This window comes from Panulirus ornatus, chromosome 57, assembly GCF_036320965.1.
Source record: "Panulirus ornatus isolate Po-2019 chromosome 57, ASM3632096v1, whole genome shotgun sequence".
NCBI lineage: Eukaryota > Metazoa > Arthropoda > Malacostraca > Decapoda > Palinuridae > Panulirus > Panulirus ornatus.
The window spans coordinates 12,572,033-12,598,035 of record NC_092280.1 but is presented as its reverse complement, the minus strand read 5'-3'; the positions used below and the strand labels follow the sequence as shown (position 1 = coordinate 12,598,035).

At 44.8% G+C, this 26,003-nt stretch overlaps 1 protein-coding gene across 1 annotated transcript in view; it reads left to right on the top strand.

Moving 5' to 3' along the window:
• LOC139766180 (glutamate receptor ionotropic, kainate 5-like) overlaps positions 1 to 25,192 on the top strand; it is a 37,146-nt gene extending 11,954 nt beyond the window's left edge. The window contains exons 2-9 of the mRNA XM_071694450.1: positions 5,528 to 5,733; positions 9,120 to 9,394; positions 11,157 to 11,341; positions 14,404 to 14,634; positions 20,187 to 20,368; positions 24,268 to 24,436; positions 24,747 to 24,877; positions 25,012 to 25,192. Coding sequence (XP_071550551.1) covers positions 5,528 to 5,733; positions 9,120 to 9,394; positions 11,157 to 11,341; positions 14,404 to 14,634; positions 20,187 to 20,368; positions 24,268 to 24,436; positions 24,747 to 24,877; positions 25,012 to 25,192 — 1,560 coding nt within the window. The remainder of the gene's footprint in view (positions 1 to 5,527; positions 5,734 to 9,119; positions 9,395 to 11,156; positions 11,342 to 14,403; positions 14,635 to 20,186; positions 20,369 to 24,267; positions 24,437 to 24,746; positions 24,878 to 25,011) is intronic.
• The last annotated feature ends 811 nt before the right edge of the window (positions 25,193 to 26,003 follow it).

Here is a 26,003-nt window from a genome sequence, read left to right as displayed (position 1 = left end):
CCTTGGAAATTATATAGGAGGGTATTGACTGAGAGGGTGAAGGCATGTACGAAGCATCAGACGGGGGAAGATCAGTGTGGTTTCAGAAGTGGTAGATGTGTGGATCAGTTGTTTGCTTTGAATAATGTATGTGAGGAATACTTAGAAAAACAAATGGATTCGTATGTAGCATTTAAGGATCTGGAGAAGGCATATGATAAGGTTGATAGAGATGTTTTGTGGAAGGTATTGTGTATTGGTATGGGAGGTAAGCTGCTAAAAGCAGTAAAGCGTTTTTACCAAGGATGTAAGGCATGTGTACGAGTAAGAAGAAAGGAAAGCGATTGGTTCCCTTTGAATATCGGTCTGCAGCAGGGGTGTGTGATGTCCCCATGCTTGTTTGATTTGTTTATGGATGGGGTGGAGAGGGAGGTAAATGCAAGAAGTTTGGAGAAAGGCGCGAGGATGCATTCTGTTGTGGATGAGAGGAACTGGGAAGTGAGTCAGTTGTTGTTCGCCGATGATGCAGCGCTGGTGGCTGATTCGTGTGTGAAATTGCAGAGTGGTGACTCAGTTTGGAAAAGTGTGTGAAACGAGAAAGTTGAGAGCAAATGTGAATAAGAGCAAGGTTATTAGCTTCAGTAGGGTTGAGGGACAATTTGATTGGTATTTAAATTTGAATGGAGAAAAATTAACATCCAAAAGTCTCTCTTTCACGCGCCCATCAATTAACATGTAATCCCATAAAGCTCTTTGGCCATCTCTCCTACTTGCATACGTATACTTATGTATATCTTTCATTTTAAACCAGGTATTTCCAATCACCAGTCCTTTTTCAGCATACAAATATACAAGCTCTTCACCATTTCCATTTACAGCACTGAACACCCCATCTACACCAATTATACCCTCAACTGCCACAGTATTCACCTTTGCATTCAAATCATCTATCACTATAACCCGGTCTCGTGCATCAAAACTGCTAACACACTCACTCAGCTGCTAACAAAAAACTTGCCGCTCATGATCTTTCTTCTCATGACCAGGTGCTTAGGCACTAATAATCACCAGTCTCTCCCCATCCACTCACAGATTTACCCATATCAATCTAGAGTTTACTTTCTTACACTCTATTACACACTCCCACAACTTCTGCTTCAGGAATAGTGCTACTCCTTCCTTTGCTCTTGTCCGTTCACCAACCCCTGACTTTAATCCCAAGACATTCCCAAACCACCTTTCTCCTTATCCTTGAACTTCGTTTCACTCAGAGCCAAAACATGCAGGTTCCTTTCCTCAAGCATACTATCTATCTCTCCGTTTTTCTCATCTTGGTTACATCCACACACATTTACACACCCAGATGTGAGCCTTCGAAGAGGTTGAGCACTCCCCACATGACTCCTTCTTCGGTTTCCCTTTTAGAAAGTTAAAATACAAGGAGGGGAGGGATTCTAGCCCCCGCTACCGACCCGTTTCGTCACCTTCTACGACACCCGGGGAATACATGGGAAGTATTCTTTTTCCTCTATCCCCGGAGATAAAGTATAATAAGAAAAAAGTATATATATATATATATATATAAATATATATATATATATATATATTCTTTCTTTCTTTCATACTATTCGCCATTTCCCGCGTTAGCAAGGTAGCGTTAAGAACAGAGGACTGGGCCTCTGAGGGAATATCCTCACCTGGCCTCGTTCTCTGTTCCTTCTTTTGGAAAATCAAAAAAAAATGAGAGGGGAGGATTTCCAGCCCCCCGCTCCCTCCCCTTTTAGTCGCCTTCTACGACACGCAGGGAATACGTGGGAAGTATTCTTTCTCCCCTATCCCCAGGGATATATATATATATATATATATATTTCTTTCTTTCATACTATTCGCCATTTCCCGCGTCAGCGAGGTAGCGTTAAGAACAGAGGACTGGGCCTCTGAGGAAACATCCTCATCCAGCCCCCTTCTCTGTTCCTTCCTTTGGAAAATAAAAAAAAAAAAAAAAGAGAGAGGGGAGGATTTCCAGCCCCCCGCTCCCTTCCCTTTTAGTCGCCTTCTACGACACGCAGGGAATACGTGGGAAGTATTCTTTCTCCCCTATCCCCAGGGATATATATATATATATATATATATATATATATATATATATATATATATATATATATATGTATATTCTCCCCTATCCCTGGGGATAAGGGCGTAAGAATACTTCCCACGCATTCCTCACGTGTTGTAAAAGGCGACTAAAGGGGACGAGAGGGGGGGGGGGGCTAGAAACCCTCCTCTTCTTGTATTTTAACTTTCTAAACGGGGAAACAGAAGAAGGAGTCACGCGGGGAGTGCTCGCTCGTCCTCCTCGAAAGCTCAGATTGGGGTGTCTAAATGTGTGTGGATGTAACCAAGATGAGAAAAAAGGAGAGATAGGTAGTATGTTTGAGGAGAGAAACTTAGATGTTTTGGCTCTGAGTGAAACGAAGCTCAAGGGTAAAGGGGATGAGTGGTTTGAGAATGTCTTGGGAGTAAAGTCAGGGGTTGGTGAAATGACAAGAGCAAGGGAAGGAGTAGCACTACTCCTGAAACAGGATTGATGGGAGTATGTGATAGAGTGTAAGAAAGTAAACTCTGGATTGATATGGGTAAAACTGAAAGTTGATGGAGAGAGATGGGTGCATATGCGCCTGGGCATGAGAAGAAAGATCATGAGAGGCAAGTGTTTTGAGAGAAGCTGAGTGAGTGTGTTAGTGGTTTTGATGCACGAGACCGGGTCATAGTGATGGGTGATTTGAATACAAAGGTGAGTAATGTGGCAGTTGAGGGAATAATTGATGTACATGGGGTGTTCAGTGTTGTAAATGGAAATGGTGAAGAGCTTGCAGATTTATGTGCTGAAAAAGGACTGGTGATTGGGAATACCTGGTTTAAAAAGAGCGATATACATAAGTATACGTATGTAAGTAGGAGAGATGGCCAGAGAGCGTTATTGGATTACGTGTTAATTGACAGCCGTACAAAAGAGATACTTTTGGATGATAATGAGCTGAGAGGTGCAACTGGAGGGATGTCTGATAATCATCTTGAGGAGGCGAAGGTGAAGATTTGTATAGGTTTTCAGAAAAGAAGAGAGATTGTTGGGGGTGAAGAGAGTGGTGAGAGTAAGCGAGCTTGGGAAGGAGACTTGTGTGAGGAAGTACCAGGAGAGACTGAGTACAGAGAACAAAGGACGTAAGGGTAGTGGAGGAAGATTAGGATGTATTTAGGGAAGCAGTGATTGCTTGTGCAAAAGATGCTTGTGGCATAAGAAGCGTGGGAGGTGGGCAGATTGGAAAGGGTAGTGAGTGGAGGGATGAAGAAGTAAGATTATTAGTGAAAGAGAATAGAGAGGCATTTGGACGATTTTTGCAGGGAAATAATGCAAATGACTGGGAGATGTATAAAAGAAAGAGGCAGGAGGTCAAGAGAAAGGTGCAAGAGACGATAAAGAGGGCAAATGAGAGTCGGGGTGAGAGTTTATCATTAAATTCTAGGAAGAATAAAAGGATGTTTTGGAAGGAGATAAATAAAGTGCGTAGACAATGAAACAAATGGGAAGATCAGTGAAGGGGGCTAATGGGGAGGTGATAACAAGTGGTGGTGTTGTGAGAGCGGGGATGGAGTGAGTATTTTGAAGGTTTGTTAAATGTGTTTGATGATAAAGTTGGCAGATATAGGGTGTTTTGGTCGAGGTGGTGTGCAAAGTGAGAGGGTTAGGGAAAATGATTTAGTAAACAGACAAGAGGTAGTAAAAGCTTTGCGGAAGATGAAAGCTGGCAAGGCAGCAGGTCTGGACGGTATTACTGTGGAATTTATTAAAAAAGGGGGTGACTGTATTATTGACTGGTTGGTAAGGTTATCTAATGTATGTATGACTCATGGTGAGGTGCCTGAGGATTGGAGGAATGCGTGCATAGTGCCATTATACAAAGGCAAAGGGGATAAGAGTGAGTGCTCAAATTACAGAGGTATAAGTTTGTTGAGTATTCCTGGTAAATTATATGGGAGGGTATTGATTGAGAGGGTGAAGGCATGTACAGAGCATCAGATTGGGGAAGAGCAGTGTGGTTTCAGAAGTGGTAGAGGATGTGTGGATCAGGTGTTTGCTTTGAAGAATGTATGTGAGAAATGCTTAGAAAAGCAAATGGATTTGTATGTATCATTTATGGATCTGGAGAAGGGATATGATAGAGTCGATAAAGATGCTCTTTGGAAGGTATTAAGAATATATGGTGTGGGAGGCAAGTTGTTAGAAGCAGTGGAAAGCTTTTATCGAGGATGTAAGGCATGTGTACGTGTAGAAAGAGAGGAAAGTGATTGGTTCTCAGTGAATGTCAGTTTGCGGCAGGGGTGTGTGATGTCTCCATGGTTGTTTAATTTGTTTATGGATGGGGTTGTTAGGGAGGTGAATGCAAAAGTTTTGGAAAGAGGGGCAAGTATGCAGTCTGCTGTGGATGAGAGAGCTTGGGAAGTGAGTCAGTTGTTGTTCGTTGATGATACGGCGCTGGTGGCTGATTCGTGTGAGAAACTGCAGAAGCTGGTGACTGAGTTTGGTAAAGTGTGTGAAAGATGAAGCTGAGAGTAAATGTGAATAAGAGCAAGGTTATTAGGTACAGTAGGGTTGAGGGGCAAGTCAATTGGGAGGTAAGTTTGAATGGGGAAAAACTGAAGGAAGTGAAGTGTTTTAGATATCTGTTTACCAAATGGCGTCCTAGCTTCGTCTCTTCGATGTATATCAACTGACTGTTACATATCTCTCTTGTGTCTCCCCTGATGATGTGATTATCACACGAAAGTGCATTTGGGAACTTTTAGTGTTTCATTTTCCCCGTGGACTTATAGGAATATCTTGATCACGCTCAAAATTTTGATCCTTTCCAGCGTGTATATATATGCATATGTCTGTGTGTGTATATATATGTATACATTGAGATGTATAGATATGTGTATGTGCGTGTGTGGACGTGCATGTATATACATGTGTATGTGGGTGGGTTGGGCCATTCTTTCGTCTGTTTCCTTGCGCTACCTCGCTGACGCGGGAGACAGCATCAAAGTATAATAAGAATTAAAAAAAATGAATATAATAAGTAAAATTGAGGATGCAAAGTTCAAAGCCATATATTGATGTCTTCATTACTTATCTTCTTCAGCAACGCATACTCAAAATCTTAGATCTCCTCCATATCGTTTGTACACAACCTGTGTACAGCGAAGTCTTTAGACATAAATGTTGACGAAAATGTCAGGTGTTTGATGGTATTTTCCTGCCTCCACTTCCCTAATCTATTGCTCATGCTCTCACAAGACCATATGGATAATCCAGAGCATTTCAGCTTTATCAGTTTGAAAGAAAGAGTAATCATTGCAGATCAATTTCGTGATTGGGTTGTATGTTAAAGATAATATATCTATATCGTGACTTTTTATATTTTCACACACTAAGGTGAAATTAGATATTGCCAAAATTTCAGGGAACCTGTTTGACTATGTTCTCAGCATTTGTTTTTACCAGCAGGACAACAACATCCCGGCCATAACAGGTTGTAACTTTTCAGAGGCACTAGAGGACTTCATGGGTCATATGTTCCAGATCATCGCTGTTGATGAGACGTATAAAACAGCACTGAAGCGGGACAACCACCCACCAGGGACCCCCTTGATGCCTCTGGACTCTCTGGACATTAGGATTCTTAAAGCCTTCGCCGCTCAAGCTAACTTCACGTAAGAGAGAGAGAGAGAGAGAGAGAGAGAGAGAGAGAGAGAGAGAGAGAGAGAGAGAGAGTTACGTGGGTGACACACAGACCCAAGCGTCCAAGGAAGGGGGTCTGGCCTCAACGTTGCTGAAAAAGCTGCAGTTCCCTTAAATGAGAGAATAAGATATGGATAACAAAGCAAAGGCTGTTTCCTCTCTCTCTCTCTCTCTCTCTCTCTCTCTCTCTCTCTCTCTCTCTCTCTCTCTCTCTCTCTCTCTCTCTCTCTCTCTCTCTCTCTCTCTCTCTCTCTCTCTCTCTCTCTCTCTCTCTCTCTCTCTCTCTCTCTCTCTCTCTCTCTCTCTCTCTCTCTCTCTCTCTCTCTCTCTCTCTCTCTCTCTCTCTCTCTCTCTCTCTCTCTCTCTCTCTCTCTCTCTCTCTCTCTCTCTCTCTCTCTCTCTCTCTCTCTCTCTCTCTCTCTCTCTCTCTCTCTCTCTCTCTCTCTCTCTCTCTCTCTCTCTCTCTCTCTCTCTCTCTCTCTCTCTCTCTCTCTCTCTCTCTCTCTCTCTCTCTCTCTCTCTCTCTCTCTCTCTCTCTCTCTCTCTCTCTCTCTCTCTCTCTCTCTCTCTCTCTCTCTCTCTCTCTCTCTCTCTCTCTCTCTCTCTCTCTCTCTCTCTCTCTCTCTCTCTCTCTCTCTCTCTCTCTCTCTCTCTCTCTCTCTCTCTCTCTCTCTCTCTCTCTCTCTCTCTCTCTCTCTCTCTCTCTCTCTCTCTCTCTCTCTCTCTCTCTCTCTCTCTCTCTCTCTCTCTCTCTCTCTCTCTCTCTCTCTCTCTCTCTCTCTCTCTCTCTCTCTCTCTCTCTCTCTCTCTCTCTCTCTCTCTCTCTCTCTCTCTCTCTCTCTCTCTCTCTCTCTCTCTCTCTCTCTCTCTCTCTCTCTCTCTCTCTCTCTCTCTCTCTCTCTCTCTCTCTCTCTCTCTCTCTCTCTCTCTCTCTCTCTCTCTCTCTCTCTCTCTCTCTCTCTCTCTCTCTCTCTCTCTCTCTCTCTCTCTCTCTCTCTCTCTCTCTCTCTCTCTCTCTCTCTCTCTCTCTCTCTCTCTCTCTCTCTCTCTCTCTCTCTCTCTCTCTCTGGCAACACGAGCGCCGGACGGGAAACAGGTAGAAAATATTCCTTGTAGGATTAATGTGCTCGAAGAAAATTCGTCATGTATTCCATCAGTAAAGACATGCATCCCAGCTCTTGTTGTTATAAAGACAACAACAACGTTAAACTTTGAGCTCCAGCCTCAAGACCTCCATTGTCGATATCCCTCCTGGTGTAGAATCATGATACAATAACTTTTCATTCCTTCAAGCAGCCTTCACAGGTTTATCAATATTGGTACGTTACCACAGCATGACCATGGCTAAACCACTGGTTGAGAAGTTAGCATCATATACCACGACGTTATGATCATTGGTTAAGATAACTATTCATCACCACAGAGTGACAGGTTTTGATCATGCTTGATTTTGAACATTTCAAGTGTTGTTTTCAACAACATTATCTGGTCTTATTTCACGCCTCGACAATATCGTTGGTAAGGAAATATTTCGTACAATCCACATTGATTCGGTGACTTCAGAGTTTTAATCCAATCCGTCTCGTTGGTGGCTCTGACGCGACGTCATTGAATCCTCTAAGTATTGGAAATCATTCTATTAACTTGCCTCTGCGCAGCCTTTTGCATCAGAAGAACAAATGCAATCCTGTCAGTCTGTCCTCGTGTGGTTTGTTGCGGAAGGAAGGCATCAAATCAGTTGGTCTTCGCTGCAATGTTTCCAAGTTGAGGATATCCATACTTACGTGGGCAGCCCAGCACTGTACTGCATATATGACGTGGACCCAACCAGATTTACGTGTAGTGATTGATTCGATTTATGCTGGTAATCCCGGCAAATTCATTGTGCGCCCCTTGCTCATCGTGTTATTTACCAGAATTGGGACGAAAACTTACCGTCTGATGTGGTATATTTAGATTTCCAATAGGCTTCCGATAAAGTACCTAACAAGAGACTTACGTAAACTCAAAGCACACGGAATCGGTGAAGAACTCTGTACGTGGATCAGAGACTGGCTTACCGGAAGAAAGCAGCGTGTGGTATTAAACCGTGAAGCCTCAGATTGGCTGGACGTAACGAGTGGTGTGCCACAAGGGTCGGTTTTAGGCCCAATTCTCTTCATAATGTGCATTAATGACCTAGAACTCGGTCTCATATCTAAGATCTCTAAATTTGCTGACGAAACTATACTAGGAGGTAGAACTGTAAACAGTAGGGACTTTTGAATGATTCAAATAGACCTTAACTTACTAGCAGAGTGGTCAGACAGATGGCAAATGAAGTTTAATGTAGACAAGTGTAAAGTTATGCACTTAAGAGACAAGAATATACGCTACGATTACAAACTATTCGGAAACTCTCTAACTAAAGTTGAAGAAAAGAACCTTGGAGTTGCCAATAGCAACAATCTAAAATACACTAAGCAGTGTCAAGCAGCAACTAAAAAAGGCAAACAAATGCTAGGTTTCATAGCCAGGAACATAAATTACAAGACACCAGAAACAATTCTCAAAGATTATAATTCTCTAGTAAGACCACACCTTGAATATGCAGTCCAGTTTTGGTCCCCAGACTACAGAAATAGACTAGGAAAAATTAGAGTGAGTACAAAGACGCACGACAAAATTGAATCCATTCCTTAGAAATCTGGCATAAGAAGAGAGGCTAAAACGACTGGAATTCTTCTCCCTTAAAAAACGTAGACTTTGCGGCGACTTAATCAAAATGTTCAAAATTCTGAACAAGTTTGATAAAGCAATTCACGAACATCTTTTCGAAATACAAGAAAACACGTTTACCAGGACAAATGCAATAAAAATAAAAATCAAAAGATGTAGTAGGACATGGGGAAAAAGCTTCTTTTCCAATAAGTGTATTGAGCACTGGAATAAGTTACTGTCAGACATAGTGAATGCTAAGACCATAGATACCTTCAAAAGTCGTTCCGATAAATATTTTGATAATTTAGGTATACTTTGAGAAAAACGTCAGGAGTAAATGTATAAACGACAGCGGTAACGGAGACATTAGAAGGTGAATGTGCTGGAGCGGAGAGTCGGTGATAGCTTAAAAAACTGCTGAGCGGAATTGCATTTTCTTGTCAAGTTAAACTCCTTGTATTCTTTACCATATTTTCCAGTCATGGGCCAATCAAGTCTCCTGTTGCCTGTCACCATGTAAACTCAACTCACCTGTCACCATGTAAATTCATGTAAACTGGACTGAACGTCAACATTATTTACCTTACACATCCTGGGAACAGATTACGTGAGACCCTCCTGTGTTATAACCTTTATATTCCCATCCAGTCATCCGCAGGTGTCGTCACGTGACACGTGTCCTGACCAACAGGTTCCAGATTAGGGAACCGCTGGATCGTCAGTGGGGTGTGCAGCGAGAAGACGGCAGCTGGACGGGTATAGTGCACGTCCTCCAGCACCAGCAGGCAGACTTCTCAATGACCATCACACCCACCGTCACCAGGTCGCAGGTCATCCAGTTCACGTCACTCTACATGCAGGCCAAGATCGTCATCATCTCCCTGAAACCAAGACTTTTACCTCAACATCTGGCGATCGTCAGGCCATTCCCAGGTACGGCTGTGTGTGGGTGTGTGTGTGTGTGTGTGTGTGTGTGTGTGTGTGTGTGTGTGTGTGTGTGTGTGTGTGTGTGTGTGTGTGTTGTGTGTGTGTGAATGGCTCGGCTTTACTGCTTGAAATTACTATTAAAGACAAGTTCTCAAGATATTACAAGTGAAGATCATTCACTGTTAGGGTCATTATCAGCGACAGTATAACAAAGTTGTAGCATATCATTTCCTCCTTATCTTTATGTTCCATTCTAATCTGGATGTCACACAAGTGTATATCTGAGTTGATAGCAAAATCTTTATATTACATTTACCTTTCCAAATAGTAATCATAATGTAACCAGTATGTAGTTTAATACAATTTACAAATCCAATCATTTACGTTGAAAGCTAGACTCTGGTACCACCAATATTTATAATGTCTTATCCTAGGGGTCGGTCATTTTCACATCGCAAGAAGCTTCATTTGTTTGGCCATATTTCTCACCTCCTCCACAGGCAAGAAGTACAATTTTTCAATATTTATTTAAGTTTTTTCAACATTTCTTTCAACAATGGTAATTGCAAGTTATTCTTTTATTCCTCAGCTAATCGACTCGAATATTGGCAGCCATGCTATGTCATAGCCTTGCTATGATATGTCAGGACATAATATTCTTTTTTTCAAACTTTAGGAGCATGACTCAGGGGTAAAAAAAAAAGTATAAAGAAATATTACTCTTCTTATTAAAACCTGCCGTATTTGACATCATATTTCGGAGCAAATTGGTGGCATTTTTAGTTGCAAATATTCACATATTTTTGACAAAGTCAAACGTGGAAATTAAATTTCTGACATTAAATCCTCATCATGCAAACACCATACCCATTACTGAGCATAAAACATCTGACCAATGATAATATGAAATAATAACCATAAGACAAACATACAACCATCAAGACCTGGTAATGGTCTACTTGACAGAGTGAGAACCTCCACATCAGTTGAACATATAACCTTCATGACTTTATCATGTGAGCCTTCATGTTAGTGTTTATATACAGTGAGGTGTGATGGGATAGGTATGAGAACTAATGTTTATCTTGTGAGTTAACCAGAACCTGGTTTCTAGACTTATCGAAATTCATTTATTGTAGATGACCTGCAGTGTCTACAGTAATGTTACTACGACACTTTCCTCAGTAAGTACATGATCAAACACTAGATCTTTACACTGAACTACTCACTGGCAATGACGTTCGTCCATCTTGTCTACCAAGAATACTTTATTCCCTTAAACTCACAGATTGTTTGACCTTAACCATGTGATATAAGAACCTTTGAAATCAGTGACAGACCAGTGCATGTGTATCATGACCTGTCTCATTATATATGATGACATATTCCCACATGAGAACATTAATGACATTAGATCAGGGATTCGAATTCTTAAGTCAGACGACTTTTGCCTTCCTGCCAATGGTGAAGGCGGCTGAATATTCTTACATCTGCTGGTCTGAAGTTGCTGGAACTAACATAACACAGACACCATCATATCAAGTGTCATGAGGATGGTTCTCTCATCTCTAGCCTCGTCATCAGAGAGGTTCTTGCCACTCCGCCGTGAGTAACATAACGCACCACAGACAGCAACTACGTATGCACGTGTGTATAACAAAGCTTATTTTCCCTCCGAGTTACAGTCACATATGTTCTCTTCTCCTCCAGCTGGTTCGTGGGAGGCAGCTGGATACTCATGCATTACCATGGCTGGTGTTTGTTGCAGGGGCACTGTGGGTGGCGCTGTTCGTCAGCATCCTGCTGTGGTCCATTGCCATGTGGTTGATAGAGAGAGCGAGGTCGTGGGTGTTGGGTGGGAGTGGACTCCACCTCAGCTCTGCTCTCTTCTACAGCTGGACAGCACTCATGAGAAACTGCATCACACACCTTCCTGTCAACGTTACTGGACGGGTGAGGATGGAGTGTAAGTGTGTGTGTGTGTGTGTGTGTGTGTGTGTGTGTGTGTGTGTGTGTGTGTGTGTGTGTGTGTGTGTGTGTGTGTGTGTGTGTGTGTGTGTGTGTGTATGTGTGTGTATGCGTGTATGTGTGTGTGTGTGTGTGTGTGTGTGTGTGTGTGTGTGTGTGTGTATGCGTGTGTGTGTGTGTGTGTGTGTGTGTGTGTGTGTGTGTGTGTGTGTGTGTGTGTGTGTGTGTGTGTGTGTGTGTGTGTGTGTGTGTGTGTGTGTGTGTGTGTGTGTGTGTGTGTGTGTGTGTGTGTGTGTGTGTGTGTGTGTATGCGTGTGTGTGTGTGTGTGTGTGTGTGTGTGTGTGTGTATGCATGTGTGTGTGTATGCTGTGTGTGTGTGTGTGTGTGTGTGTGTGTGTGTGTGTGTGTGTGTGTGTGTGTGTGTATGCGTGTGTGTGTGTGTGTGTGTGTGTGTATGTGTGTGTGTGTGTGTGTGTGTGTGTGTGTGTGTGTGTGTGTGTGTGTGTGTGTGTGTGTGTGTATGCGTGTGTGTGTGTGTGTGTGTGTGTGTGTGTGTGTGTGTGTGTGTGTGTGTGTGTGTGTGTGTGTGTGTGTGTGTGTGTGTGTGTGTGTGTGTGTGTGTGTGTGTGTGTGTGTGTGTGTGTGTGTGTGTGTGTGTGTGTGTGTGTGTGTGTGTGTGTGTGTGTGTGTGTGTGTGTGTGTGTGTGTGTGTGTGTGTGTGTGTGTGTGTGTGTGTGTGTGTGTGTGTGTGTGTGTGTGTGTGTGTGTGTATGCGTGTGTGTGTGTGTGTGTGTGTGTGTGTGTGTGTGTGTGTGTGTGTGTGTGTGTGTGTGTGTGTGTGTGTGTGTGTGTGTGTGTGTGTGTGTGTGTGTGTGTGTGTGTGTGTGTGTGTGTGTGTGTGTGTGTGTGTGTATGTGTGTGTGTGTGTGTGTGTGTGTGTGTGTGTGTGTGTGTGTGTGTGTGTGTGTGTGTGTGTGTGTGTGTGTGTGTGTGTGTGTGTGTGTGTGTGTGTGTGTGTGTGTGTGTGTGTGTGTGTGTGTGTGTGTGTGTATGTGTGTGTGTGTGTGTGTGTGTGTGTGTGTGTGTGTGTGTGTGTGTGTGTGTGTGTGTATGTGTGTGTGTGTGTGTGTGGTGTGTGTGTGTGTGTGTGTGTGTGTGTGTGTGTGTGTGTGTGTGTGTGTGTGTGTGTGTGTGTGTGTGTGTGTGTGTGTGTGTGTGTGTGTGTGTGTGTGTGTGTGTGTGTGTGTGTGTGTGTGTGTGTGTGTGTGTATGCGTGTGTGTGTGTGTGTGTGTGTGTGTGTGTGTGTGTGTGTGTGTGTGTGTGTGTGTGTGTGTGTGTATGTGTGTGTGTATGCGTGTATGTGTGTGTGTGTGTGTGTGTGTGTGTGTGTGTGTGTGTGTGTGTGTGTGTGTGTGTGTGTGTGTGTGTGTGTGTGTGTGTGTGTGTGTGTGTGTGTGTGTGTGTGTGTGTGTGTGTGTGTGTGTGTGTGTGTGTGTGTATGCGTGTGTGTGTGTGTGTGTGTGTGTGTGTGTGTGTGTGTGTGTGTGTGTGTGTGTGTGTGTGTGTGTGTGTGTGTGTGTGTATGTGTGTGTGTGTGTGTGTGTGTGTGTGTGTGTGTGTGTGTGTGTGTGTGTGTGTGTGTGTGTGTGTGTGTGTGTGTGTGTGTGTGTGTGTGTGTGTGTGTGTGTGTGTGTGTGTGTGTGTGTGTGTGTGTGTGTGTGTATGTGTGTGTGTGTGTGTGTGTGTGTGTGTGTGTGTGTGTGTGTGTGTGTGTGTGTGTGTGTGTGTGTGTGTGTGTGTGTGTGTGTGTGTATGTGTGTGTGTGTGTGTGTGTGTGTGTGTGTGTGTGTGTGTGTGTGTGTGTGTGTGTGTGTGTGTGTGTGTGTGTGTGTGTGTGTGTGTGTGTGTGTGTGTGTGTGTGTGTGTGTGTGTGTGTGTGTGTGTGTGTGTGTGTGTGTGTGTGTGTGTGTGTGTGTGTGTGTGTGTGTGTGTGTGTGTGTGTGTGTGTGTGTGTGTGTGTGTGTGTGTGTGTGTGTGTGTGTGTGTGTGTGTGTGTGTGTGTGTGTGTGTGTGTGTGTGTGTGTGTGTTGTGTGTGTGTGTGTGTGTGTGTGTGTGTGTGTGTGTGTGTGTGTGTGTGTGTGTGTGTGTGTGTGTGTGTGTGTGTGTGTGTGTGTGTGTGTGTGTGTGTGTGTGTGTGTGTGTGTGTGTGTGTGTGTGTGTGTGTGTGTGTGTATGTGTGTGTGTGTGTATGTGTGTGTGTGTGTATGTGTGTGTGTGTGTGTGTGTGTGTGTGTGTATGTGTGTGTGTGTGTGTGAGTGTGTGTGTGTGTGTGTGTGTGTGTGTGTGTGTGTGTGTGTGTGTGTGTGTGTGTGTGTGTGTGTGTGTGTGTGTGTGTGTGTGTGTGTGTGTGTGTGTGTGTGTGTGTGTGTGTGTGTGTGTGTGTGTGTGTGTGTGTGTGTGTGTGTGTGTGTGTGTGTGTGTGTGTGTGTGTGTGTGTGTGTGTGTATGTGTGTGTGTGTGTGTGTGTGTGTGTGTGTGTGTGTGTATGTGTGTGTGTGTGTGTGTGTGTGTGTGTGTGTGTGTGTGTGTGTGTGTGTATGCAAGGTGTGTGTATGCGTGTGTGTGTGTGTGTGTGTTACCTCGTGGTATGTAGTATGCAAGGTGTGTGTATGCGTGTGTGTGTGTGTGTGTGTTACCTCGTGGTATGTAGTATGCAAGGTGTGTGTATGCGTGTGTGTGTGTGTGTGTGTTACCTCGTGGTATGTAGTATGCAAGGTGTGTGTATGCGTGTGTGTGTGTGTGTGTATGCGTGTGTGTGTGTGTGTGTGTGTGTGTGTGTTACCTCGTGGTATGTAGTATGCAAGGTGTGTGTATGCGTGTGTGTGTGTGTGTGTTACCTCGTGGTATGTAGTATGCAAGGTGTGTGTGTGTGTGTGTGTGTGTGTGTATGCGTGTGTGTGTATGTGTGTGTGTGTATGTGTGTGTGTGTGTGTGTGTTACCTAGTGGTATGTAGTATGCAAGGTGTACCTCCCTCACCTGCAGCTGTTGGTGGGGCTGCTGCTCGTGTCTTGCTTGATCATCACTACCGCCTACCGTTCCTCCCTGGTGGCTCACCTCATCGTCCAGCACAAGGACGCCGAGATCAACACCTTGCACGACCTGTTATCCCATGACGGCTGGAGCTGGGGCACAAATCGTAAAGGCACTGTCCTCAGTATATACTTCGAGGAGACTCAGTACCCGAGCGTCAAGAAGATCGCTGACGGAATGCAGGCAAGTGAGGAAGTAGCGACTGCCATAACGTAAAGAATCATATACATCTTCACTGGAAGAAGAACCTTAAGACCGACATATCTATCATACAGCAATTAATCTACGACAATAACGAATATCATTTCTGAGATATATTTACGCTTGATCTAATGACCTTAACCTACAACATATAACAAGCGAGCATAACACACTCAGAGTTCATTATCCTTTGGGGAAAAACGATTCATTTGTGTAAAGGAAAACATCCTTCACGGTTTACACCAGTGAACATTCTTCATACCAAATGTTGAGACATTTTATATTCCACAAAACGGAAGTGGCCATTTACCTTCGTTGTTAGAAATATTAACTTATAACATCATTTCAAATGATAAAACTTCATTTGATGTTAAATGATATACTTTGACTACGACCTGAGTGGTGATATAACACTGACAACTACAAAATGACTGAAATAACAGTTGAATAAGTCGTGACCTTCCTGGCCGATGACAGATGTTAGAGCCTGAAATGAAATGGATCTTCTGTTTACTGTTGTATGATCCCACCAGTTACATATGAGAGAGACCACCAGGTACATTATGTACACTGCAACAATGTGAGGGAGACGCTACACATACACATGACGAGAACTGAACCTCATCATCGTACAACTGGTCACACATACACAGTCCCCACCGTGGGGACACACAACCACCACCGTGGGGACACACAACCACCACCGTGGGGACACACAACCACCACCGTGGGGACACACAACCACCACCGTGGGGACACACAACCACCACCGTGGGGACACACAACCACCACCGTGGGGACACACAACCACCACCGTGGGGACACACAACCAACCACCGTGGGGACACACAACCAACACCGTGGGGACACACAACCACCACCGTGGGGACACACAACCACACCGTGGGCGACACACAACCACCCACCGTGGGGACACACAACCACACCGTGGGGACACACAACCACCACCGTGGGGACACACAACCACCACCGTGGGGACACACAACCAACACCGTGGGGACACACAACCAACACCGTGGGGACACACAACCACCACCGTGGGGACACACAACCACCACCGTGGGGACACACAACCACCACCGTGGGGACACACAACCACCACCGTGGGGGACACACAACCACCACGTGGGGACACACAACCACCACCGTGGGGACACACAACCACCACAGTGGGGACACACAAACCACCACCGTGGGGACACACAACCACCACTGTGGGAGACACAAACCCCCACACGTGGGACACACAAACCAACCACCGTGGGGACACACAACCACCACCGTGGGGACACACAACCACACCTGTGGGGACACACAACCACCACCGTGGGACACACAACAACCACCACGTGGGGACACACAACCACCACCGTGGGGACACACAACCACCACCGTGGGGAAACACAACCACCCACCGGTGGGGAACACAACCCACACCGTGGGCGATACACAACCACACCGTGGGGACACACAACCACACCGTGGGGACACACAACCACCACCGTGCGGGACACACAACCACCACCGTGGGGACACACAACCACCACCGTGGGGACTACCAACCACACCGTGGGGACACACAACCACACCGTGGGGATACACAACCAACACCGTGGGGACACACAACCACCACCGTGGGGACACACAACCAACACCGTGGGGACACACAACCAACCACCGTGGGGACACACAACCAACCACCGTGGGGACACACAACCAACACGTGGGGACTACACAACCACCACCGTGGGGACACACAACCAACACCGTGGGGACACACAACCACACCGTGGGGACACACAACCACACCGTGGGGACACACACAACCACACCGTGGGGACACACAACCACCACCGTGGGGACACACAACCACACGTGGGGAAACACAACCAACACCGTGGGGACAACAACCAACACCGTGGGGACACACAACCAACACTGGGAAACAAACACATACACAACCACCCGTGGGGACACACAACCACCACCGTGGGGACACACAACCACCACCGTGGGGACACACAAACACGTGGACACACACACAGTGGGGAACACAACCACCACCGTGGGGACACACAACCAACACCGTGGGGATACACAACCACCACCGTGGGGACACACAACCACCACCGTGGGGACACACAACCACCACCGTGGGGACACACAACCACCACCGTGGGGACACACAACCACCACCGTGGGGACACACAACCAACCACCTGTGGGAAACACAACCACCACCGTGGGGACACACAACCACCACCGTGGGGACACACAACCACCACCGTGGGGACTACACAACCAACACCGTGGGGACACACAACCAACAACGACCCAACCCACGTGGGGACACACAACCACACCGTGGGGACACACAACCACCACCGTGGGGACACACAACCACCACCGTGGGAGACACCACAACCACACCGTGGGGACACACAACCACCACCGTGGGGACACACAACCACCACCGTGGGGACCACACAACCACCCCGTGGGGACACACAACCCCCCGTGGGGACAACCCCACCGTGGACACACAACCAACACCGTGGGGACACACAACCAACACCGTGGGGACACACAACCAACACTGTGGGGACACACAAGCACCACCGTGGGGACACACAACCACCACCGTGGGGACACACAACCACCACCGTGGGGACACACAACCAACCACCGTGGGGACACACAACCACCACCGTGGGGACACACAACCAACACTGTGGGGATACACAACCAACACCGTGGGGACACACAACCAACACCGTGGGGACACACAACCAACACCGTGGGGACACACAACCAACACTGTGGGGACACACAAGCACCACCGTGGGGACACACAACCACCCCCGTGGGACACACAACCACCACCGTGGGGACACACAACCACCACCGTGGGGACACACAACCAACACCGTGGGGACACACAACCAACACTGTGCGATACACAACCAACACCGTGGGGACACACAACCAACACCGTGGGGACACACAACCAACCACTGTGCGATACACAACCAACACTGTGGGGACACACAACCACCACCGTGGGGACACACAACCAACACCGTGGGGACACACAACCACCACCGTGGGGACACACAACCACCACCGTGGGGACACACAACCAACACTGTGCGAATACACAACCAACACCGTGGGGACACACAACCAACACCGTGGGGACACACAACCAAACTGTGCGGATACACAACCAACACCGTGGGGACACACAACCACCACCGTGGGGACACACAACCACCACCGTGGGGACACACAACCACCACCGTGGGGACACACAACCAACACGTGGGACACACAACCAAAACTGTGGCGAATACACAACCAACACCGTGGGGACACACAACCACACCGTGGGACACACAACACCACCGTGGGGACACACAACCAACACCGTGGGGACACACAACCAACACCGTGGGGACACACAACCAACGCCGTGGGGACACACAACCAACACCGTGGGGACACACAACCAACACTGTGCGAATACACAACCAACACTGTGGGGACACACAACCACCACCGTGGGGACACACAACCACCACCGTGGGGACACACAACCACCATTATGGGTATACACAGTCCCCACCGTGGGGACACACAACCACCACTGTGGGGATACACAGTCCCCACCGTGGGGACACACAACCACCACTGTGGGGATACACAGTCCCCACCGTGGGGACACACAACCACCACTGTGGGGATACACAGTCCCCACCGTGGGGACACAACCACCACTGTGGGGATACACAGTCCCCACCGTGGGGACACACAACCAACACTGTGGGGATACACAGTCCCCACCGTGGGGACACAACCACCACTGTGGGGATACACAGTCCCCACCGTGGGGACACAACCACCACGACCTAGTACTGACCGTTGTTAGTGAGTGACTGTATTCGTGACCCATTATGTTCTCTGCTGGACAAACGGATCACATGACCTGAGATCCACCACGAACCTTACTGTTAAGATTCTGGTGGTGTGGGTGGCGCGGGGTGGTGTGGGTGGCGTGGGGTGGTGTGGGTGGCGTGGGATAGGATGGTGTGGCTCGCATGGGGTGGTGTGGGTGGCCTGGGGTTGGGTGGGGAGAGCCTCATAAGGATAAACTGAGACGACCGGGATAAGAAAACCTTATCTGGAGGTGACGTAAGGGAGGAAGGCCTAACTCCCTGTCTGTTGCTTTAGACCAAATCTTTCCCTTTGTATATATATCGACCTTACCCTACCAGGGATTTAGTAGGATTACCATCACATAAACAGAGTTTGTCATCCAGACTGACTTACATTTCTGGCCCGACTTCTTTCCTCTCCCCTGTGTTCCATCACGACCTTCAGGTCGTCCGAGCACTTGGCTTGGGTGCAAGTTTCAGTGTCACTTACCATAAGCATCCAGCCAGATATGTGCGATATTTATCATCTTCTTCAACCCGAACACTGAGTGTCTCACCTTCCATATTAGTTGGTTCTTCTGTCCTGATTGACATCGCTCAAGCTCTCCTTCCTTCTCGGTAGATGTTCTGGTATTTGTCATGGCCCATTGTCTATTTCCTGTTAATAGATCATCGTGGTCCACAGCCGTAAGGTTACCGTTAATTTTGACCATTAATTATGAGTGATTCATTAATCATCCGTAGGTCGCTGGTGTTCTGGAAATTTTCTGTTGTATTTCCTTATGTTTCCCGGAGTTTCTTGCGTCTATAAACCATCGTACAATGACTCGGTCGATCTGAGGATTAAATGGACTTCCTCTGATATGTCGCCAGAGGATTATGTTGAATTCAAGTTCCACCTCATGGCTATTATTGGATGGCTATTATTGGGTTCTGGAAACACATGGAAGGTGGTGTATGTCTGACCTGCCAGATGTCTGTTGATGAGATCTGACGAAAACATTCCGGAGAGGTGAGCATTCTGGGCAGCGTGACCTCCCGAGAGAGGAACAGATGGTATCTCTGAACAGTACTTACACACACACACACACACACACACACACACACACACACACACACACACACACATAGGACCACTGACAAGAAATGACAACAAATCAGTCATGCATCAAAGTGGTTCATGTTGCTGTTCAGACTGTGTAGCGAGTGTTGGAGACAACTAACTGTATTGGAAGTAAACCAGGACATAACTGGTACATCAGAATCCTGGTTAGATATCAGTGATACGGGGGACAACGTCGGAGATGGTGTCCTTCTCTGTGTTCAGCCTCTTCTTTTAAAATCGATTCCATATTTGTACAAGTCAAAGATAAATTTTGAAAAAAAAACTTTATAATTTGATTATAGACTCCCAGCACAGACATGGGAGACAGACGAAAGACTTTATGATCAGTAAGCAGATGTATAATGAACAAAATGATAATGCTGAGTATCTTGTAAAAGTTTCAATTCTTTGTTGTAAATCTGTATCTAGTGTAGTGAGTAACGTGTGCTTGTATCCCCGTGTGACCTCCCCAGTATTCCCCTACACTGGAGGAGCAGATCCGGCGGGTACTGCAGGGAGGCTACTCATACATCACCTTCAAATCTGATGTGGTCAAGCCCGAGTTTACCAGACATACCAACAGGCGAGGCTACACACCCATCCACGTTAGCCGCACTGAATACCCAGTCTTCCCCGGCAATGGTTGGGCCTTTAGGTGAGGTGCTGGTTAGCGCGTACACTAGTGTAAACACGAAACAAATTTATCATTGTTTTTCTTCTTACTGAAGATAATCGCTTATAATGGACAACAGATCTGGTCAGGCTGTATTTAGCATTGTTTTGTTATATATCAACCATCAGTGTCATGTTTATCATATATCAACCATCAGTGTCATGTTTAGCATATATCAACCATCAGTGTCATGTTTATCATATATCAACCATCAGTGTCATGTTTATCATATATCAACCATCAGTGTCATGTTTATCATATATCAACCATCAGTGTCATGTTTATCATATATCAACCATCAGTGTCATGTTTATCATATATCAACCATCAGTGTCATGTTTATCATATATCAACCATCAGTGTCATGTTTATCATATATCAACCATCAGTGTCATGTTTATCATATATCAACCATCAGTGTCATGTTTATCATATATCAACCGTCAGTGTCATGTTTATCATATATCAACCGTCAGTGTCATGTTTATCATATATCAACCATCAGTGTCATGTTTATCATATATCAACCATCAGTGTCATGTTTATCATATATCAACCGTCAGTGTCATGTTTATCATATATCAACCATCAGTGTCATGTTTATCATATATCAACCGTCAGTGTCATGTTTATCATATATCAACCGTCAGTGTCATGTTTATCATATATCAACCATCAGTGTCATGTTTATCATATATCAACCATCAGTGTCATGTTTATCATATATCAACCATCAGTGTCATGTTTATCATATATCAACCGTCAGTGTCATGTTTATCATATATCAACCGTCAGTGTCATGTTTATCATATATCAACCATCAGTGTCATGTTTATCATATATCAACCGTCAGTGTCATGTTTATCATATATCAACCGTCAGTGTCATGTTTATCATATATCAACCGTCAGTGTCATGTTTATCATATATCAACCATCAGTGTCATGTTTATCATATATCAACCGTCAGTTTCATGTTTATCATATATCAACCGTCAGTGTCATGTTTATCATATATCAACCATCAGTGTCATGTTTATCATATATCAACCATCAGTGTCATGTTTATCATATATCAACCATCAGTGTCATGTTTATCATATATCAACCGTCAGTGTCATGTTTATCATATATCAACCGTCAGTGTCATGTTTATCATATATCAACCGTCAGTGTCATGTTTATCATATATCAACCATCAGTGTCATGTTCATCATATATCAACCATCAGTGTCATGTTTATCATATATCAACCGTCAGTGTCATGTTTATCATATATCAACCATCAGTGTCATGTTTATCATATATCAACCATCAGTGTCATGTTTATCATATATCAACCGTCAGTGTCATGTTTATCATATATCAACCGTCAGTGTCATGTTTATCATATATCAACCGTCAGTGTCATGTTTATCATATATCAACCATCAGTGTCATGTTTATCATATATCAACCATCAGTGTCATGTTTATCATATATCAACCATTAGTGTCATGTTTATCATATATCAACCATTAGTGTCATGTTTATCATATATCAACCATTAGTGTCATGTTTATCATATATCAACCATCAGTGTCATGTTTATCATATATCAACCGTCAGTATCATGTTTATCATATATCAACCATTAGTGTCATGTTTAGTTTTAACTTGATTCTTCTTGAATTTGTTCTACTTATTTGTGTGGTTGTTAATTCCGGAAAGAGTGTTTGCAGATACTTTCATCAGAACAACAATAACAAAAGTATACTGACTTGTAGATTGAAAACAAAAGGTAAACACACACACACACACACACACACACACACACACACACACACACACACACACACATTGTCAGAAAGCATTTGACTCAGTAGCGCATCGGAGACCAATTAAGAAGCTGCATCAGCTCGTAGGAACAAGGGAAAACTGGCTCACTAATTATAAGATTATCATTTCAGAAGGAAGCGAACAGAGGAGCAGTCACGAAATGGGCTGAGGTCAACAGTGAAGTGCCGTAGGGTTTTGACCTGGGACGGTTACTCATCATGATTTATGTACATGAAACTGACACCAGGGATGGATGATCTGCTTGACTACATTGGTAGGTGACGAGAAGATCACGAGGGGAGTGAAGAGGATTTTAGTAACTTATACAGAGACTTGGTTTAGTTCCAAAGCTGGTCTGATCCTTGGTTGACGAAATTCAATCCGATGTAGTTGGAATAAACTATAGGAATCTGTGTGTGGAAGGAGATTTGGAATTTACAACGTCTCTAACCTGCCGCATGAGTCCCACAATGGAAAGATTGATAGTGTATGAGGCAAACTGCTGGGAAACATTGGAATAACTTTCAAGTATATGGATGAAGAAATGTTTAGCCAGCTGTTCACCTCCTGCACAAGGCCAACACTAGATTATGCTTCTCATGTTTGGTCATCATGCTTAAAGAAGCACAAAGAGCCAGTAGAGAAGATCAAGCGGAGGACAACAAAAATGGAAACAGATTTAAGAGAACAAAGTTACAGGAAAATAATACAGAACTTGAATCTGTCTAGCAAGGAAGAGAGAAGAATGAGGGGTGAGTTGATACAACTTTGATTCTTTGTCTTAATCAGGAGGATGACGTAAGCACTGGACCGTTCTCTGAAATATGTTACTAAGGATTGAAGAACCAGACGACATAACATGAAACTATGCAAAAGTGTCATCAAAAAGATTCAAGAAATACCTTTATAGTACAGACGTTGTGGACGAGTTGGGTATAGTAAGTAAGGACATGATGACTGCCGACATCATAGAGAAATGTATAAGACTTCAGTAATAAAGAATCTCCAAGAAATGGGGTCCCACAAGCGTCAACTCCCTCCGTGAACAATACGAATCATAAATCATTCATTACACACACAGGTGAACCAGGAACCAGGCAACTTGGGCGTAAAGCTCTCTGGAATGTACAGTGAAGGATAGTCACATGGACACTTCCAGCCCTAAATACCGAGAGAGGCTACAAAAAGAAAGAGGAATGGTTCATAAGAGCTTTGAGATGTGCTCTGGCGAGGTTATAAGCCACAACCCAGCCAGACAGCATCGGTAAGGTGAATGGCAGGAAGGAACCAGTCTAGCAGGATAATTAAAGAGGAAAGAAGAATATTGTGTACAAGGCAGACGAGAGTTCAAAACTCCTCCATAAATTCATCAAAAAAAAAATTGTCATTCAAAAAGCAGTAAATCAAGCCAAGGGGTTCAGAGGAAAGAATTGTAGTGGATGATGCGAGGATAACTGAGGAACCATCGGACAAGTTTAACAAAAGTGTTCTCGGTGGAAGACTCTACAGCTCCGACACCAACCTGGTGGAATGGAAATGAGGTCGTACAAAGCCAAGCGAATCTTAGAAAAGACATTAACAGAATACTGAGTGTTGTTCTCGGTCCATATGTGTTAATGGTCCTGATAAGGTCTCAATATTTGTGCTAAAGATGTGTTCAGAGACACTTGATAACCGTTTGAAATACTGTAAAGGTGTCACTTGCGAAAGACAAATTGCCAAGGAAGTGGAAATGATCAAAAGTCATACCTATATGTAGGAAAGGAGACCAGAATGAAGCGGTGAGCCACAAACAGGCCTGTCTTACGTGTCCGGTCTGTCAGGTCCTGGGAAAGATAATCACTAAGTAAGTAAACGACTTCCTGCAGAGAAGTTACCTACGCGAGGGACAACCTCCTAGATTTCTACTAGAAATCTACTAGAAATCTGAACTGCCAGAATGCATTTCACACACTCTCTCTCTCTCTCTCATTAAAGATATTGTAGGACATACCGACTTCTGTTCACTACCAGCAGACGATACTTTTCCTTGAATATATAAATAATGTTTACTCCATTTTCTAGGATCGGTGCACCATTTCGCCACCGCATCAGTCAAATGATGGAACGACTAATAGCGAGCGGACTGATAGACTACTGGCTAGATGACGTTATTGCTAAGGCGAGCAAAATGTCAAGAGACAGGACAGATAATGAAGAAGTAGAAGATGTAGTGAGCAACGAAATTCTAGAGGTTCGTAGATGTCTAGCGAGTTCATACCAAGTTAACAGCAAAGCCAAACATTTTATCACCATCGTCGTCATGGCGACAGTACACAATAAGATTGTCATTATTCATAACATGATTCTTCATGGAAACATGACCGGATGAAAATCCCATTCAAAATATACTATCATATTCTCTTCATGTCAGATTTACATTAACTATTCATTTATTGATAAAGAGACAACAAAAATCATCACATGTCGTCTTAATATTTTCACACATCTGGAAATAATCTTTTAGTGTTTCAGATGTTTTATGTTTGTCGTATTTTATACAGGATGATGAAGAAAACAGGATCCTGGGAATGAACCACCTGCAAGGTGCCTTCTACCTGCTGCTCAGTGGATATGGTGCCGTCTGCCTTGTCCTACTCGGGGAGAAACTTGCCTACTCTTGTTCTACATCTCAGTAATTTCATTTGGCAGAGAACAGCCTAGTCCATCACCACACCACACTCTACTAGCTTCATCTTCTGAGGAGGAACCTCTCTAGCAACTGCCTCACACAATGTCAGTATCACCTGCTCATGTCTTACTCGCCAGAGAAGATTATAAGCAGCATCTCCACCAGTCACCAGCGCCACTTTCTGAGAAAGAACGTCTTTCATGTCCACAGCAAGCACGCACTTGTCGGAAAAAGCAGCCCAAAATTGCGCCACAGTTCATGAGTCTCACTTACTTCCCGGGCACCACAGCTCCACCCGCTGCTGCAGGACATCACTAAGATCAGCGACCATCAACGTTGGTCAGGACGGGACACCCTCGCGAAAGAAATTTGCCCACAGCACAACGCTACACCCTCGCCGGCGGCGGGGGAGTGGTGAGCGATGGCTCTATGCTGCATCATAACCTATTTCTCTGGGTAGAACATCATCAGTTATTTTATAACATGTAAGAACACCAGAGGTGAGGAACCTGGCCCCTCCCCATACCATGCTTCAGGAAACTCATCGTCTACAGCTTCACTGAACCAAACATTATCTGCATCACTGTATTTTCTTATTACTGTATCCAGTACATTATGGTTGTATTTTCTTTGAAAAGAGCATTATCCTGATAGGCCATGGGCAAGCACCCTGGATTTTGGTTTATTAATCGCAGTTGGTGGCACCAGCTGTAACATGGAGCTGTTTGTTAGAAGTTGTTATCTTCAAGTTTTCAGAAATGTTCGCTGGTTATCTGTACTGTGTGGCTTTCCGGCTGAAACATAATTCAGAAATATCTTGCAACGCCAATGAATATCTAGGAATGGTACAGTCAAGTATCCCTCAAGACAAGTGACACCTATGCAGATATTTCACATTATTTCAAGTCAATGCATGATCAATGACATCAACTGTATGGAATTATTCATCTTAACAAGTTTTGAATAAACATTGATACCTTGGAACTCTACGATTTACCTAATGTTTTCAGGATAAAGTTTTGTTCATAATGTTTTTATTTATATTATCATGAATTAATCACATAACATACCAGGAGAGAATTGATGGCAGAAGGTGAGGGTAAACGGAAACTAATGTAGTTGAGGAAGA